Source organism: Oculina patagonica, chromosome 6 (assembly GCF_052425735.1).
Source record: "Oculina patagonica isolate OP01 chromosome 6, crgOcupat, whole genome shotgun sequence".
Classification (NCBI taxonomy): domain Eukaryota; kingdom Metazoa; phylum Cnidaria; class Anthozoa; order Scleractinia; family Oculinidae; genus Oculina; species Oculina patagonica.
Genome location: NC_135763.1, coordinates 5,447,799 through 5,459,610, shown reverse-complemented (window position 1 = coordinate 5,459,610; position 11,812 = coordinate 5,447,799). Strand labels below are relative to the sequence as shown.

The 11,812-nt window shown below is 36.6% G+C and overlaps 2 protein-coding genes across 2 annotated transcripts; both read left to right on the top strand.

The window, feature by feature from the left end:
- The first annotated feature begins 1,737 nt into the window (after positions 1 to 1,737).
- Positions 1,738 to 3,259, top strand: LOC144656105 (uncharacterized). The gene is made up of 3 exons (XM_078516330.1): positions 1,738 to 1,842; positions 2,543 to 2,647; positions 3,064 to 3,259. Exons 1-3 carry the CDS (start codon positions 1,738 to 1,740, stop codon positions 3,205 to 3,207), a joined length of 354 nt encoding a protein of 117 aa, XP_078372456.1. The 3' UTR covers positions 3,208 to 3,259.
- Positions 3,260 to 5,631: 2,372 nt separating this feature from the next.
- LOC144656104 (uncharacterized) lies at positions 5,632 to 8,996 on the top strand. Its single transcript, XM_078516328.1, has 5 exons — positions 5,632 to 5,748; positions 6,331 to 6,447; positions 7,257 to 7,427; positions 7,851 to 7,958; positions 8,831 to 8,996. Exons 1-5 carry the CDS (start codon positions 5,647 to 5,649, stop codon positions 8,948 to 8,950), a joined length of 618 nt encoding a protein of 205 aa, XP_078372454.1. The 5' UTR covers positions 5,632 to 5,646; the 3' UTR covers positions 8,951 to 8,996.
- Positions 8,997 to 11,812: the final 2,816 nt, after the last annotated feature.

Sequence of the window (11,812 nt, the reverse complement as noted above, 5' to 3'; positions counted from 1 at the left end):
TTTTCAGCCCGTTTGCCTAGCTGGAAATCTTAGCACGGGCTAAAATTCAGCCCGAGATGAAACTTTCTTCATGCAATCGCAATCGTCTTTTCAAGAAGATTTCTTCTGGAAGCCGAGTAGAAATTTCAGCCCGGGCTGAAATTCGCCATGTAATCGGCCCCTTGCGATGGTGAAGGTGTTTGTAAGGAAGAAAATACAGTGGAACCCCGATATAACGATCCTCGATATAACGATATTCTCGATATAACGATGAATATTCTATGTCCCAGCAAAAGTTACAGTAAAATGTATTGGACGGAACCCCGATATAACGATCTTCGATATGACGATATTCCCGATAAAACGATGAGAATTTAGCAGACCGAGCGTAAAATCCTACCGATATAACGATATTATCAGTACACAGTCACATTTTATTTGCAAAACATTGAATATAATGTAATAACATTACGGAAATCGAGTCATCTCTAACTTTTCTAAAAACAGCTTTGTACAATGATATACGAAAATGATACTATTCACCTCCGAGCAGCTAAAGAGTAAAGAGAAACAAACTGCCTTCGCGCGTCGCTTTGTTTACCGAAAGTGATGTTTTAGTCCGCTAGTTATCAACATGTGTGGTATATACTAAAACAATTTTTCACCTCAGTGTCGGTGAATGTTGTGGATATTTACCTCGCCGCGAACTATTCACTTCCACTTCGGCGAATAATTGTTAATTATTTTACGGCTATATCGTTATATCGGGAGTTTCGATATAACGATTCTTCGATATAAAGATATTATTTTACTGTTCCCATTTCCATGAAAGAGCTGTGAGATTTGAACACCACTACTGTTTGTATACGTTTGATTCACTTTTGTTTGGATCCGAAATGCAAGCTTTCACAGCCGCAAACTGGCATGGTAAATGAGCAGTGACATTACATGGCGGATTTTATGGTCTCTTATTTTGAAAAAAAGATCTTACCAATAAATAGTTTGTTTGTAAGTGTCCCGGTGACCGCAACTGAATACATTGATTCCAACCAAAAACCCTAATCATTTAAAGAAACAATCAAAAAGAACTGAATTTGTTAGCAGTCATGATTGAGATGAATTTTACACTTCATATGATCAGTCACCACAACTGACAATTTGTTACCAGTGCATGGTACAAACGAGGGCACAATGTTACGAATTCATTGTTACTGATGATGTTTCTTGGGATAGCAAACGAGCGGGACACAAAACAAATGTTTTGTGTCCATGCCGCGCAAACGGGAAAACATTTGTTGCGGACACAAAATGTTTCTGACACAAATCAGAAACTTTTTTTGTGTCTCGGACACAAATTTTGCATTGTCCGCGACAAATGTTGTGCGTGCAGGCAAACGGGGAAACACTTGTGTCGCACTGTATCCGCAACATTACATCCTTGTTTGGGGGGTCTTGTTTGCCATCACCTTTAGAATACTCTCTAAAACCATGACTTTTTCACGCTAAAACGCTTTATTCCGCTGAATGCATGTTAACACTGTTTGTGTAAGTTACATCCTTTCTTTACCGTTTAACACCCCTACTGAATAGCGAAACCTATTGTTGGCGATCTTTTGTTGCTCTACAAACATTAGCTGCGCTTTTGTGCTCGTTTGAAGTCTGAGTAAGCGTTGACCTATTGTTCTTTTTCTAAACAATGGCCTTGGACAGAAATCGAAAAAGTAAAATTATCATCTTTAGTACAGAAAGGAGATCAAAATGAAAGCATATCTTATTTTCTCACTGTTTGTGGTCTTGATGTCAACGGTTTTTGCCGATGACTTGGCGAAGTTAGAAGACGGTCCTGACAAAACAGTTTTTATTGTAAGTCATCTTTTTTTTTTCGTTAACTCTAACTTGCTTTGAATTAGATGAATTATATCCTTGTATTTAACTATCCGGACCAAGTGTCAGTTTTTGCTCTCTTTAATAAAATATCGCTTCTGGCAAGGCGTGAACGGCCAAGAGCGTGAACCCTCGCACGCGAAGCGCGCGAGTTTCACACGCCCGCGTGTGAGTGCATAGCCAAAACGGTTCAAAACTGATTGTACGTACGAGAAATTCTCGATGATTTTTTCGTAAGGAAGAGTTTAGAAAATGATTTTTTCGTAACGTGGACCCAGACCTTAGAGATTCATAGTCATGAAGCATTTTTTACCAATAGTGAAACCTTGTAATTGACCACTGACGGCCCATTATAATTTGATCGTATAACAAAGTGATAAAAAAAGTTAATTCTGACTCCCCCTCCCTATCGACTACCGTACTGACGACTTCTGTGAGCTTCGTTGCATGTTCAATGCCAAATAACACAAATCCGGTTGTTGATATTTGTTTTTAGCCATTTAAATACATATTATATCATTTATTAATCCTTAGTCCACCCTTTCGAGTACCCTTTGCTAACTGAACCTATTTTGAGGCAAGCACAACGAGTTTTGAACTTAAACTCTCTTCAATCCCCTATGCCAGCAAGGTTGCCGTCAACTGCTTATTCTAGTCCTATATTTACTAATTAACGCAGAAATGCAAGAAGATTCTTAACCGGTGTATCAAGGACGGCAAGGACAAGAAGAAATGTATAAATGATTTCAAAACTTGTATGGAAGCACCGATCCCTCAATATAAGGTAGGAAAAAGATCAGAATGTGTTTCATCTTTAATTGAATTTTAAATTTTGAAATTTAGCTTTGTCTGACAAAACAACCGTTTATAGTCTTGTCTTATCTTGTACTGTCTTGTCTTGCCTTGTTTGTTTTAATTTGTTTTGTTTGGATTGCTTGGATTGTATTTTTTTTTTTGAAAATTGTAAAGCAATGAAGGTAATTTGTTTAGTAGGACCCAAACATGTACATAACTACCCTTGTTTTTCGATCATGAACAAATACGTGCACTACAGATGCATATACGGCACGTTCTTGTAACCATCCCACTCGATAACATCCTAAATTCGCACATTCATTGTATAAATTTGCCATATTATTTTATTAAAAATTAACTGTAAACTTGTTTAATTTGGAATGCTTTGCTTGGATATTTTTGCAGAAGGAGTGCTATCGTACAGGAAGAGAATGTTTTTCAAGTGTCAACAGTATTAAAGAAAAGAATGAGTGCGCTAAAGAATTTGATATCTGCCTAAAAAATGGCGTTTCCACTAAGGCTCCTACAGTAGCCACAACTGTGTGGTAATATTTGAACTTCTGATAAAAACATTTGTTGTGGAGAATTCCAACACGTTAGATGTGAAAAGAATAAAAGAAAAATAGATCATTGTGTTATTTCTGTTTACTTTTATCCTTCCCTTTCTTCTTTATCAGAACTGTCTATTGTTGATGTTTCCACACAACGCTACAAGCTTGAAGCTTTAAAAAAGTATCGTGTTTGAATAAAGGTTATTCAATTCATTCATACAGATTTGTCGCGAATTAAATTCATTCACACGCTGTGCCTACGCGCATAAAGTGCTCCTCGTTGACTATTCGCTCATTGAAAACTTGGGCTCGTAGTCTTATTGTCAAAAAGATGAAATGCCTTCAACTTGAACTTGCCCTTGCGAACAGGCCCTTACATTTTACCACTAATCCTTTTTTTTATTATTCAATTCGTAATACTTAAAACACTAGAATTATGCTTTTCATTTCAACGATTGTTTGACAAAAAAAAAGAATTTATTTTAATGACAAAACACAGGTTGCACAAACAAGCTGACAAGCAATGGCCACTGTGATGCACGTTTAAAACCAGGCTACGAAGTAATTTTCTACGCTAAAACTCCTGTGAATTCCTTGTTTTGAATATAATGACCACTTGGAGGAATTATGATGCATATCCTGTTTCGTCTTAGGAATACTGGCAAATAAAATCATGAAATCTGATTAAAGTCTCTTAATTAGCTTGCTTCAGTCCCTAGGTCGGTATGTAAACTCTCCTTTATACCGGCAACCTTTACACATTTTCTATAATTCAATTGGGAAAATTAGTTCTTGAGTAGATTGTTGTTGTTTTTTTCTTAGAAAAATGATCGCTGGCCTTTTTTTTCTTATATCCTATAAAAGCTAAAGTACCAAAAGGTAGGAAGAAAGTAGAATTAAATGATTATTTGCATTGAAATAAGCTATTCTAGTTCCATTCCACTCTGGTATTGACAAGAAACCCGTACTTTGCACTCCATTGCGCCCTATAGCTACTGACTTACTGCCCTTAATTACAAATCAATTACAGTCGAACTCCTATTGAACGGCCACCCATTAAGTGGTCACCACTTATTAAGTGGCCGGTCATCAAAGTCCCGAATTGCTGGTATAATCCTGTAAAGAAAACCCTTATTTAGCGGTCACTTTCCGTCCGTCCCAATGAGAATTCTTCTATTGTTTTTACCTCTATTTAGCGGCCACTAAAAACTTAATACACGTAGATTGGCGACTGATAACATCATTCAACACACACATTTATTATCGTCTTGATGTGATTCCGTTGTCACTAAACTAAGTGATGGCCTTTCGACTTTCTGGTAATAAAGTGATGTTTCTACTACTCCTTATGCTTATTTCTGACAAAACCCAACCTCTATTAAGCGGCCACTTACCATTTCCCCAAGGGTGGCCGCCTTATAGGGGTTCGACTGTAATTTATTTGAAAAAATATCGGACTGGGACAACCAATTGGTTTCTTTTTACTTAGAATGGAATAACAAAATGAAAAAGAATATCACAGTCCCCTTGCAATATAAGCTAACAAATAGAAAGTAATTTATTATCAAGGTTTTGTTTCCATCGTAAATAGGGTTTTCCCGTTTTCACAGACTACACACACTGATAACACTTGAAAACGCAAATAGTGTAAAAATAACAATAATATTCAGATGGGAGTGATTGTGAAGGGCAAATTAAGCAATACATAAAAAAAGATATCAATACTAGGAAAAATACTATCGAATCCCATTGTTTCTTTGCATGCCATATTTGTCACTTTAATGACCCAAAAGATGGTCAGGTGTCCAATTACACCTGTGCAAACTGCTAGTAACCGGACAATTGTAATTGGACAAAAATCTGCAATATGTCAACTGCTGGATGCTGAAAAGGTAAACACGTTATTGCTCAACTTTATGTACATTCGTGTTATATTAGAACATTTTGAGTAGTACTCTTGTTTAAAACTTTAAAATATTCAAACAAATAAAACGGCAATTTTTATAAATTAATTTCTCGAACACTTCACGAATTATCCAGCTAATAATTTCTTCACCATTACGAAGCAATAAGTAATTGCCAGAAACAATAGGCACGTAGCCTTTACCTATTGAATAAACTACAACATTTTTTCCCTAATCAGATGTTAACACGCGTATATAAAGATCAATACATTTCACTTTACTCAGATGATGACACTTTTATTTACTCTTTTATCCTTTTGTTTCTTTTAACACCGATATTGAATAGTGAGGTCTGCTGTAACTGAGCTCCTTTATGGAATAACACCTCTTTGGCTCCACAAACGTCCGAACTTTTGTGTTCGATGGAAGTCTGAGTAAACTATGATCTGATTGTTCCGTCTTTATAAGCAGTGGTCTTCCGAAGGAAAAACACATTCATTTCATTTATAGTACAGAGCCGAGACGAGTTAAAAATGAAGACTTTTTTTGCAGCTTCACTGTATGTGGCCTTCGTGGCTATGGTTAGCGCCGGTTTGGCAAAGTTGGAAGACGAGCCCGGAAAAGTTGGTGTTGTTGTAAGTAATCTTTAATATAAAGATATTTAAGGCATTTTTCTGATTACTCTCAAATTGGAAGAAATCTCAAATTAATAGTTTCTTAATGTAGAAAAACAACGGAGTAATAAAAACCCAAAAATAAACAAGGATGGTTTCGACTAACGAAGATTAAGAGAGATTACGATTGACAAACTTGAAAAAAAAAAAATTTCATGCGTTTTCCGTGACGTAGCTCCTTTAAACAATATAATAAAGATACAAATGTGGCCTAACTTAAACATTTCTTATTCTAAAAATCGTAAAACTCGCCAATCCATGGCATCATCAGGGATATTGCCTGATGCTGCCTGTCTTTTCATAACTAAAACTTCAGAACAAAAAGGCCAAGCACTGTATTCAAGCCATAGGTACTAAATAAGACGAATTGATTATTGGATTATCAAGTCAGTCTATAGGTAGGAAGGATACAATTTTCAGCGAAAGGAAACGAAAATTTAGGATACAAAGTTCTAAAACGAGAAACGTAAACAATCAACACGATAGCTTGTCTGTTATGATGCTCTATTGAAACATATATTTGTTTAATTCTCTGTGTTTCAGCAATGTCATAAGGACCTCTACAACTGCTTCAAGACTGAAAACAGCAGTAAAAAGGAATGCCTTATGACATACAAGAACTGCATGGCCGCACTTATCCCTACTATGCCTTACTTTGTGGTAAGTTCACTTGAAAAATTTTCATTTATAAATTACATCGTGTTTCTAGTACGCCTGAGGATTTCATTGCCCCAACTCTGGGATTTGTTTTCTTTGTGTAGTATAAAGGAAAGCTTAACGAATCGTTTACATTTAAAGCAATCGTCCCTTTTAGCGCAATGTGACAATTGATACTTGTTATCACATAAGATCTCGGAGACCTTTTCACCAGGGAAGACCAAACGAATACATTCATTGTGTACCTTACATATAGCTAATGTTAATATATCCTGGTAAAAGAGACTATCGATAGGTTATACGGGATGTAATGTTTCTCTTCTTGAATTTTGACGCCGTGATACAAGTGTCATAAAAAGCTCTAGTAATTTAGCAATCACGGTCGCAACATTAAATCGCTCTTATACTACGAAAATCGCCTAGGTTAATTATCAATATTACTCTTTAAAGTGTGTTCCACCGAGTCCCATAAGCATTACACAAAGTTAACCTCAACTAATCCTGTTGTACATTTTATTGTTTTACCCACTATCCCTTCCCAACAGTGGTAATAATTAATACCAAACATACCATTTGCTTGTTTTTTTTAATGAAAAACAGGCAGCTGATGTAAACCAAACAATGGAAAAACATAACATTTATTTACCACATAACATTACAGCACTTGCGCACCTGTGATTCTACAGCAAAATATGTTTCAGATGCATGCTCCAGCAAAATAAAACTCACGATCTTTCTTATAGTGTATATTTTACCTTACTTTTCGTATTACCAAATTGTTTAACTTAACTGCATGTCATATCTTTTTGCAGACTTTATGCAAGAAGGACCTCAGCTGGTGCGTTAGTCATGCACAGGGAATTAAAGCGCAGGCTGGTTGCTTTGTCGATTACGCCAAATGTTTGAAGAACCAAGGACCCACTCCCGTCACCTATGCCCCAGACTCCCGCGCAAGGGATGAGCCAACTCGTGGTCCATTTGCGGTATGTTTGGCAGCTCTTGTATGAGCTCAGTTTATGCTTTAGTTTATGAACACGTACCTAGTCACTCCTTTAATTTTTACTTTGTTAGTGGTTTCATCTGGCGCCTGAACTATTTTTTATATTTAACTGACGAATTTCATTGTGACATGCTTAGCTTTGACGTAGTAAGCTTCTATCAAATCAAACTTTTGTAACGTAATTGCGTTTTTTTTTTTCATTGTTACGTGATTACGATTATTATCTATTTTGCTTTAGTTACTGAGATAATTTTATGCTTTTCCAATACTGTATGTATTTGTGGTCATGCAAATAATGCTTGTTGTTGTTGTTGTTGTTGTTGTTGTTTGGGAATAAGCAAAAAACACTGAAATCTACTTATTTATTCTTTAGTTATTAAAATATGAATATTTTCATCAATTTTAGCAATGCCAGATCGATCTATACGACTGCAACAACAAGGGAGATAAGACAGCCATGGAGTGCTTGACCGACTACAAGAAGTGTATGGTTGAGCTGATTCCTCCTTACGTGGTAAGTATCTGTCTAAAGTAGTAGAATCGCTTGCAAATTTGTAAAGCTCAAACAAACGCCTAATAATAACAGAGTCATCCTTGGAGACCGAGGGGCAGTTAGTGGGGAGCGGTGGAAAAAATTAGCTCAGAAAATCCCCCGCCCCCACTAACTGCCCCTGGCTCTCCGAGGATGTAACAATAAGAGAACAGCGATGGCTGTTGATAAAAAGACATCAGTCGACGGCATTTTGTGAAACTGACGCCAGCGGCGATTAGAACTGAAAAGGGGCCTGAATTCCCCAGATAACAGACATCTACTTCATTTCTTTTTTAAATTACATCGTTGTCGTCGGTGCGTTATTGACTCTATGGCAAACCTCTTCTACTAGAGTTACAAAAATAAATAGCAGTGAACTGTCAGCCTTCCAATTGATAATGCTGTATAACTGTCTTACACTTTGTGCTACTTGTAGAGAGCGTTGACAAACCTTATAGACCCAATTATGCAAAAATGGTTGTCATTCATTTAGTAAAGTTTCTTAAAACGCTGATGGTGACACTTAAATATTATATGAAATATTATGCTATTTTGAGAAGTTTCAGTGTTTTGGGTTAAATGGCTGCAAAGTTGTGACTCACTAAAATTTAAGAGATTTGTAAGGAAAAAGTCACCCTGGCCTGCCTAGTATCGTTTTCATGTTTTTGGTAATATAAATATCCCTGTAACTTCCCATTAGATGGAAGTATAGCCTTTAACTTCGTACACTGATTTACTTTGACTTTATCTTTAAGTTAAAGTAATTTAATTTCGTTGACAAATGATTATTCTGGGAGCCGAAAATTAACAGCCGCCATATTTGCAATAATTTACCATATCTTTTTTTTTTTCAGGAAACGTGCAAGAAGGAAGCCAACACTTGCTACGAAAACGCCTCAGGCTTAATGGACAAAGCACAGTGTGCTGCTGACTTTGCTGCCTGTTTGGCTAATGGCGGCCCAACTGAGGCTTAAAAAGAATGTTACAGTTGTACGGTTTAATTATTACAAGAATGGAAAAATAAAGCAGAATTGAAAACTCATTACTTTAGTTGGTTACTTTTTTTAATAGTAGCCTCGTCAAATGAAATTGAGCACTGCATAAAACCAATACCCCAATCATTACCTTCATGCCATAGACCTTATGCCAAAATGGTTGTCATTCATTTCTGTTGTTTGGTCAAGTTTCTTAAAACGCTGATGGTGGCACTTAAATATTATATGAAATACTATGCTATTCTGAGAAGTTTCAGTGTTATGGGTTAAATGGCTGCAAAGTTATGACTCATTCAAATTTAAGAGATTTGTATGGAAAAAGTCACCCTGGCCCGCCTAGCCTCGTTTTCATGTTTTTGGCCATCTAAATGTCCCTGTAACTTTCCATTAGATGAAAAGGTATAGCCTTTAAACTTCATACATTGATTTACTTTGTCTTTATCTATAAGTTAGAGTAATTTAATTTTGTTGACAAGTGATTCTTCTGGGAGCTGAAAATTAACTGCCGCCATATTTGCATTGGGTCTAGAGCTTTTTACAATACCCCGACTGCCAAAAACAGTTTTCTCCACGCTTGGTTCGCAGACCCCTAAACGAGTCGGTCGTTCTTTTAGCTAATTTTCATGGGTTGCACCTTTTCTCTTTTGTGTAAGCGTGTCTGACGTTTCGGAAGAAAAGTCAGGCTCCTTTGCAGACTTGCAACTTGTAAATTCTCTCAAAAAAAACTCAAGCAACTAAACAGCAGGAATTTCAAGGTCTTTAGTTTTCAGCAGTTTTCATGTTTTTTTTTTCCTCGGTGTTTATTGGGCTTTAAACTCTAATAAATTGTACAACCTGAAAAAAAAAAATAGCTTGACTATTAGCAATTCACACGCACGCAGTCATTGATATTTAAATCTTTTTGAGATAACAAACCTTTGGTTTGATTGACATAGACTCTCATTGTTTCCAGGCACTGCTATGTCTTTACAGAAAAAGGCCGACTTCCCCCCCCCCCCCCCCCCCATTCCTATTTTATGGAGATACAAATGCTTTATTATTTCACCTCTTCGTCGGGGAACGGATATATTAATCCAACGTCAAGGTGTCTAGGGCCAATCATTGGGAAAAACAACGCTTAAAGATCCACTCTGGATCTATTTGATTTGTGGGTCTCATCCTGCTTTCCTGAAATAAGCTAAAAAATCAACGAAGCTTATTTAGCGAATCTTACAGTATCATTAAATCTAGTCGATGTCAGAGGCTTCTTCTGGCAAATATTGAGCAATTCATGAAGCAGTATTCAATTTTCATGTGATGTGCCTGGAACGTCAAAGTATCGCGCTGCTTTATTTCTTCTATGGTGTTTAACTTTTCTTGGCAGGATTTCAATGAATATTGGTACAGAAGCTCGATTTATTTAACAAATAAAGAAGCCTAAGCCATGTTTTATACTGTCATAAAACACGACGGGCATTTGAGAACACGAGGGAAATGTAGAAAACATGAGCCGCAGGCGAATGTTTTCTACATTTCTCGAGTGTTCTCAAATGCCCGTCGTGTTTTATGACAGTATAAAACATGGCTTAGGCTTCTTTCTTTGCTTTATGATATAGATTTTAGACACCGCGAGTGAAAAGTTTAATTAAAAATATGTACAACAAGAGCGAGTAAACAAAGATGAAAAGCAGAAAATAGTTTACGGGAAGACCAGAAAACTGACACAATTTCATTCAGTATTCGACGTAAAATAAGGCTAAGCATTTCAGGTAATTAAGTTTGTTACCTTTTAATCTTGATCTTGTCTTTTTGAACTTCGATAAACTTCACCGACTGCACCGAGTGCAATTTCGTCTCAGCATAATATAGTAGTCTCGATGACATCCGTCCCTTGCTTCGTTCGACTTGAACAAGGCGTATAATTTCCAGAAAAGCTATTGCTTCGGATATTCCCGTAAACCTTAGTTGTTGTCACAATCAAGTTCCAGCATGAATAGACGATTTATGAGGAGATTGTCGAAGAAAATCTTCGAAAGAAAACTCTCTCGCTCGCTTTCCTTGCGAGTTTCATTCAACTCAAGCAGTGGACACCGCGCCACAATTTTTCCCGCCTCACTTCGTTTACATCAAAATGAAATGTCCAGTGGATTTATACTTAAAAAGGAATTTAATAAAACAATTATTCCATTCGCCCTTGTTGGATACGAGTGATTATAGCCAACGAACAGTCAACGACGCGCGAAGCACTCGAGGAAAGCTGACGAAAAACAATAAAACATGATTTTTCTATGTTTTATTTACCTACTAGAAGATGGTTTTCCATGTTCTATAAGAAAATAATGCACGCTTGAGGTCTATAAAAGCTGCTAGTGGATGCCCGAGCCGTAAGGCGAGGGCATTCAGCTGCTTTTCTAGACCTCAAAAGTGCATTATTTTCTTATAGGACATAGGAAAACCATCTTCTAGTGGGTTTAGAATATAGCATTAAAAAGAGCACAGAACTTACAAGACTCGCGGCCGCTCACGGCATTTTACAAACGCACGCAACATTAGTAAAAGTGAAAGTTTAGTTTATTCTTTTCTTTGGCGGCTTCTTTATAAATAAACCAAGATATCATTTCATTCATATTTCCTATTTATATAGTCCTTTCTCTAACTACCAAAAGATTCTCACAAAGCCGACAAATCTAGTTGAAATATTTACGCATTCAAGTTTGGTTAAGCCTACTTCGATTTCATTCAAATGAAAAATTTTCAAGCGTTCGTTTCGCAGCAAGTTTTTCAAATTCGTGTCTTATTTCGATTTAAAAAGAACAAAAGTGGAGTGTTCTGTCTTCAGATTGTGGCTAAAAAGGTAGGTTT